The 6,896-nt window shown below is 45.7% G+C and overlaps 1 protein-coding gene across 1 annotated transcript; it reads right to left on the bottom strand.

The window, feature by feature from the left end:
* Positions 1–2,243: 2,243 nt before the first annotated feature.
* LOC144127560 (uncharacterized) lies at positions 2,244–5,368 on the bottom strand. Its single transcript, XM_077660552.1, has 2 exons — positions 4,562–5,368; positions 2,244–2,414 (listed from the first exon to the last, which is right to left on the bottom strand). The coding sequence occupies exons 1-2, from the start codon at positions 5,318–5,320 to the stop codon at positions 2,244–2,246; spliced, it is 930 nt and encodes a 309-aa protein (XP_077516678.1). The 5' UTR covers positions 5,321–5,368.
* Between the last annotated feature and the right edge of the window lie 1,528 nt (positions 5,369–6,896).

Below are 6,896 nucleotides of genomic sequence, written 5' to 3' on the forward strand. Positions count from 1 at the left end.
ATCTACACCAAAGATATCTGGGCGGCATCACGTGCAAGGTCGGCAAGGTCGCCATCCTAGAGCTTAAATAGCGTGCCACCTCTGCGCTGCTTCAGTGGGTACGCATGAGCAGGCTCTCGGTCAGCACCGTCTTATATTCGCTCATGTTTTTCATACAGTATAGTAAACTTGCTCCTACTTTAAAATGCAACGATCCTTTCTTAATCCAGCTGACGTGCCCAGAGTGTATTGCCGTTTACAACTTCGCTTCTTCGTTTCTTACGTTATGCAGCGATGTTAACCCTGGCCCATCAACTGATGAACTACTGAGCGAGCTCCTAGAAGGAGGAAAACAGATACAAAGTAGGCTGGACGACATTGAATCTCGGCTTAAAAAGTTTGAAGACTCAGCGTCAGTCTTAATGAAGTATGCTCTATAGCTCAGAATTTACATACGAAGGCTCAGAGTTTGCAACACAAAGAGCTCGTTTTCTAATTTTCTTGGTTTAAGTGAATCACCAGACTGCTCGGCAGATGAATTGCGGCAGTTTTTGAAGAACATTGTACTGAAATGCTCGAGGAATTTGTGCCGACGATGAAGAAACAAATTCGAGATACTAGTTCTTCGACGACTAAACAAGTTATTCGTCTAGAACGCAAACAAAAAAATTAAAAAGTTAACCTGGCTGTTTCCTTCAGCAGCTAATAAGAGTAAGCTTTGTTTACTGCGAATACAATTGAAGGAATACATAAAAAACAAGAGCTACTAGTGCAATGTTACTATGAAAAACTTCCTGTTCACCGCGCCAGAAAAGTTCTTCGCCAGTTATGTCCTAAAGTATAAGATACAACCTCTGTATAAATGTTCAAACAACAACATTCCCACCCCTAGTTGCACCAGACTTTAATCAATTTTTCTGCTCTGTATCCACTATGAAAGTAAGGAGTCATGCTTCGAACAAGTAGCGCAATGCGCTCCCATAAAAATGCTGCTGTTTCCGAAGAGGTTCTTTTGTCAGTTCTGCTAAATATTGACACTAAAAACCTCCACGTGCTGATGGTAAAACCAACGCCTTTCTCACTAGGTACGCCGAGTAGTGCAAGAAGTATTTATGCATCATCTTCCACCTCATTTCCAAAGAAGACATTCACAGTGACTGGAAATGCAGCAAAATTGTACCTGTACCAAAAGCAGATAATTCATCCTAACTTTCATCTTACAGGCCAATATTATTATTGTGTACATGTTCTAAAGTTTCTGAACACATTTTAGCCCTATCTCGACGCTTTTTAAACACGACGTAATTGACTGTAGGCAACGTGGATTCCGAAAAAGATTTTCCACTTTAATGACCCTCTTTGAAATATTTCACGACTACTATGTAGCGACTTATATTCAAAGGCAATTTAACATTATTTTCGCGATTTTGATAAAGAGTTCGATTGCATCTCACACCCTAAGCTTCTTTCAAAACTCCGACCCCTGTTGAAAAACAATTTTCTTCTTGCGTTGATCGAATCTTATCTTTGCGGTCGACACCAATGTGTTTGTATTGATGACGTGTGCTCTAATCTTGCACCTATTAAGACGGGCATCCCACAGAGATGAATTCTTGACCCTTTGTTCTTTTTATGCTTCATTAATGACATAGCTTACAACCTCCCTGTCAAAATAAAACTTTGCCGACGACTGTTTAATCTGTTATGGAGTTCATAACAGCAGGGACCAGGTTCTGTTCAGCAACGCTCTACAGAGGATCGTAATGTGGTGTTAAGACTGACAATTTACAATAAACAAAAAAAAATCAATTGAAATGACAGTAACATGGAAGCGGCAGCCACTAACTTTCTTGTACTCCGCAGGTGGTAACGCCCTAGAGAAGATTATGAGTCATAAATATTTAGGCGTGATCATACCATAAGACTTAAGGTGAACCGAGCGCATATCTGAAGTTGTGAAGAAACTTGGTTATTGTTGCATCCACACAGAAGACGTTGGTTGATGAATACAGCTTTATTACGAGTACTGCATCCAGGAAGCACGAAAAACAACTCCCCCCAGTACAGCCCATGAACGAGTATTTATTCGGTGGCAGCTGCACTCGAGCATGCGCAGAACCAAGGCGACCGTACTATCATATCTTTATCAAACACCAGTCAACGCACGTGTCGCATTCCAGATACCGACACAACATTCCCTCTCTCACTAGATCGAAAACAGTCGTGACCCCAACGCTCAGGATGCCTCCTTTCCCGATCACTCCTTAGCAGAATTGGTTCGTTATCAGATGACTCGTGGTCTGAAACGCTCGGTCCAACTCGAGTCTCCGGCTGAGCGGCAAGCAGCGGCGGGGCGGCAAGGTCGGAGGCGTGAAGTAGGCACACTTCCCTATTAGCTTGTGTTTCATCGTCAAGGGCGGAACGTCGCAAATGATCTGCATGCACAAAATGCGCTGTTTCCAATGGCAACCAAATAGGTAGTTGGAGACTTCACTCGCACAATTTTTCCAGGATGCCACTTCACTTGATCCCACGTCGAACCCAGAAAGGTTTCAGTTCTTCAGAAACCGATTTTGCCCATCCATGCCACAGGTCCAGAACCATCGTTAGCAGCTTATCGCGCGTTTCGCGCTCAATATCTTTTGCTGTCAAAGGAAACTCGTCAAGCGTGGAAAAGTAAAATATTTCGTCAGTCTGCTCTGGCAGCTCTGGCAAAGGCAGTCTAGATAAGGCATCTGTGTGGGCAATCTCCGTACCGGGCTTGTGAGCTATCTTACAGCTGTAGTTTGCTAGAAAAGCAAACCATTGATGCACCCTAGCAGTGGCCACTGCAATACTTTTCCTTTCTGGGTCAAAGAGCACGGTTAGTGGTTTATGATCTGTGAAAACATTGAAGGTTCTACCATACAAGTAGTTGTGAAATCTTCTCATCCCAAAAACAATTCCCAAAGCTTCTTTTTCAATTTGGCCATATTTGCGCTCGGCAGGTGAGAGTGAGCGCGATGCAAATGCAATTGGTTTATCTTTCCCGTCCACGACATGCGACAACACAGCTCCAAGACCATATTCGGAGGCGTCACATGTTAGCCGTATTTCTTTTTTTACGTCGTACAGCTCCAGAACATCTTCACTAGTTAGCATACCTTTGCAAGCCTTAAAAGAATCATCAAATTGACGCGACCAGTGCCATACAGTGTCTTTGCGCAATAAGTCACGCAGTGGTTCTAGAACTGTAGCTAGATTAGGCAAAAATTTGGAGTAAAAATTAATCAAGCCCAAAAAAGCCTTCAGCTGGGCCACGTTGTCTGGTTTTGGCGCATTCTTTATGGCTGTCACTTTATCTGCAGTGGGATGTAATCCATTTCTGTCAATTTCATGGCCAAGGTATCTTATTCGCTGCTGAAAAAACTTGCATTACTCGGTGTTTACCCTTACACCGTGTTCTTTTAGGCGTACGAGGACCTGCTCTAATCTGTCTTGGCACTGCTTTTGATCTTTGCCCGCGATGACAATATCATCTAAGTAGCAGGCTGTGCCAGTTATCCCGTGCAAAACTTGGTCGATAACAGCCTGAAACACGCCCGGCGCGCAGGCTACGCCGTAAGGCAAGCTCGGAAACGGAATAGGCCAAGGTGCGTATTGACCGTGAGCCGTTCTTGCGCTCGTTCGTCTAATTCTAGTTGCAAGTATGCTCTAGACAGGTCCAAAACTGAAAAGACGGCTCCGCCTTGTAACGATATAAAGATGTCCTCTGGCAAAGGGAGCGGGCATTGGTCAACCTCAATTGCAGGATTTACCTTGAAAAGGTAATCACCATATAGACGAAACTCATCGCCATTTTTCTTAGGAACGATCACCAGAGGAGTCGCTGAAGCACTGTGTCGCACCCGGTATATGACTCCAGCTTTTTCTAAGTTCCCCAGTTCCTGCTCGACTCGCTCGCGCAAAGCATACGGCACTGATCGCGCCTTGCAAAACACTGGCGAAGCGTTCTCTTTAACAACAATGCTTGCCGTAAAGGCTCTTATCGCTCCGTAGCCAGGTTCGAACACTTCGCGATATTTGGCAGTCGAGGACATTTCTTTCGCCAGTGCCTTCACTTGCATCACTTCATGCCACCTGATTTTGATTTTGCCAAGCCAGTTGCGCCCGAGCAACGTAGGCATTCTCGCGCCTTTAGTCTCTGTGGCAACTGCTACGGGCAAATGTAAACATAGATCATAGTACACCACTTCAACATCAATAATACCTTTGACATCAACCAGCGTGCCATTGTACATCACAAGTTTGACATCAGCGGGTCTAAGATTGGCGTTTGGAAAATGCCTAGCGCACTCTGCCTGCGACATTATGGAAACCGCCGCTCCAGTGTGTAATTCCATGGCTACGTTTTCCCCGTTTAACCGCATAGTGACTACAATGGCAGGAACGCCCGTACGGTTTTCAGTGTGGCAAAGCGTGAGCCGGTCAGTGTCTGACGATTCCTGTTCTAGTTTATGCACAACTCTACTTTAGCACATTTTCGCAACATGACCTTTCATTGGCGTTTATAATACACGCGGTTTAAGAACGGACAACTTACAGATGCATCGCGCCCGACACATCGATGGCAATCTGATTTAGTCCTTTGAGTCGAAGTCTTCGGTTTCGGCTTGTCGGGGGCGTGGCAGCTGCAGACACGCACTTCGGAGCCCTTTGGCGACGCCGACGACTTGCTCTGCCAGTGGATGTCGCTGCCGCTCGACGAGTGCTGACAGGTAGTTTCCGAAACCATTGCCAGTGTGTCCTTAGCTGCCATTTCCACGGCAGTAGCGATGCTGGAAGCACGGTCCCAGGTGAGCTCGGTGTCACTCATGGCCAGCAGCCGGCAACGTATAGCCTCGGAATGAAGCCCAGCAATCAAGCGGTCACGAAGCGCTTGTTCCAAGAAGCTGCTGAAGTCGCATGAGGCTGCCGATTTCTTGAGCCGCACCACGAAGTCAGTGACACTTTCTTGAGGCCCTTGCTTCTTTTGATTAAAGTGGTACCGTTCGCTCACCACAGAACGCGTCGGAGTGTAGTGCTTCTGCAGCTCTGTGACAACGTTCTTGTACGTCGATGTGCTGGGAGTCCCAGGGAGCAGTAGACTTCGGAGCGTCACATACCCTTTTTCTCCGATGGCGCTCAGGAACAGATGCAGTTTCTTGGCGTCGGAAACGTCGTTAGCCGTTATGTGCAGCTCGAAGCGTTCGATGAAGACGTCCAAGTTTCCGCTGTCGGGATCAAACTCTGGTAGCTTGCCGCCTGTGGATGCCATCGTCAGTTCTGGTTGCATCCCATCCTCGTGGCCAGTTTGTTGCATCCACACAGAAGACGTTGGCTTGATGAATACAGCTTTATTACGAGTACTGCATCCAGGCAGCACGAAAAACAACTCCCCACAGTACAGCCCATGAACGAGTATTTATTCGGTGGCAGCTGCACTCAAGCATGCGCAGTCCAAGGCGACCGTACTATCATATCTTTATCAAACACCGGTCAACGCACGTGTCGCATTCCAGATACCGACACAACAGTTATCTAAGAAGAACCGTGCGACAGAGTACTAACGAGGTGAAATTAGTGGCATATAAAAGTTCGTCCTCTCATTGAATATGAATAATTCGTCTGGGGCCCTTCCACAAAAGGCAACATAAATAAGCTAGAATCTGGCCAAAAGAAAGCGGCAAGATTTATATGCCGTTCTTATAGCCAGCGCTCCATTAACGCCAACGTGGTCGATTAAAATACATGTACTTGCTATACCACTATAAACTTGGTATGAGCAAACTCGAGTACATTCAGCGAGTGTACAGGCGAACCACCCAATTGCTCCACAAAAAAAAAATTAAAAGATTATTCCTGTCATAGAAACACATGCGCAAACTCATTCTTTCCGAAGGCGATAACTGAGCAGAATCGGCTGCCAGCCAGTGCTGTGGGAAAGCCCAACTACTGAATCATTCGTTGAAAGCTTTCAGTTCTACCTGTAAGCGCTTTGAACTCAGTGAAGTGTAACTTCCTTGTTACACTATATTTTCAATCATCGCTACTTTCTGCCGATTTGTGGAGGCAGTCTTGTTGTGTCTTGGTTTGTTTTTCGCATGTAATACTTGTGTCTGTAGTTCATACCTCTAACTCCTGCTATCAGCCTCACCTTGAGGCTAGCAGTACTGTATAAATAAATAAATTGTGTAATATTTGAAAACGCTGTTATGAACTAGCGAAATCTTTGTTTGTCCCGTGCTCGCTCCGAATAGTTAAGAGTACTGTAGAAAATGAATAGGGTGCGTTTTTGACAGCGAAGAAAACTACAAGCTTCCCGATGAGGGTCTGTGGGTACATTGATTATTATGGTGCCCTTGCGATGTGCGAAAAAATTGCATCCACCAACAACTTCCCCATGAAGAAATGCACTTGTCCAGAAGCTCTGAATACGCGAGGGAAATAACACTATTTTTTTATGTCATATGTTTTCTTTATCGCTCACAATATTTTGTATAATTGGTTCCAATCAGCGCAATAGTAGCACAAATACACGGTGCGATGGACTAAACCCTCTGGGTTTTTTTGTGGAAAAAGAAATTGGCCCCGTTTTGTTGACGCGCCGCCCGCTGAACTTTACTGTCAACAGCGCAAGCAAGGGAATACCCGGCGGCGTACGTTGCACCGTACTATTCTGCCACCTTATGGAGTGACCTATCAGGCAGAGCACTTAGGAAGGGGAAGCGATTTCCCGGTCCGCTTAACGAGAAATGCTAGAATGGCGTCGCTTTCTACAGCACGATGCATCAGGTCACGCGTCTCGGTTTACTTCACGTGCGCCCCTCTTGCTATATTCGACCACAGGTACACAAAGAGCCGAAGTTCTTCAATTACGCTAAGTTGCCCCGCTTCGG

This window comes from Amblyomma americanum, chromosome 1, assembly GCF_052857255.1.
Source record: "Amblyomma americanum isolate KBUSLIRL-KWMA chromosome 1, ASM5285725v1, whole genome shotgun sequence".
NCBI classification, from domain to species: Eukaryota; Metazoa; Arthropoda; class Arachnida; order Ixodida; family Ixodidae; genus Amblyomma; species Amblyomma americanum.

Excerpts from the sequence above, each read along its gene's own strand:
- LOC144127560 (XM_077660552.1), bottom strand. The coding sequence starts at position 5,320 with ATGCAACAAACTGGCCACGAGGATGGGATGCAACCAGAACTGACGATG. Across the intron at positions 2,415-4,561 it reads GTGTCGGGCGCGATGCATCT|ATCATTTGCGACGTTCCGCC; the intron begins GTAAGTTGTCCG and ends TTGTGCATGCAG.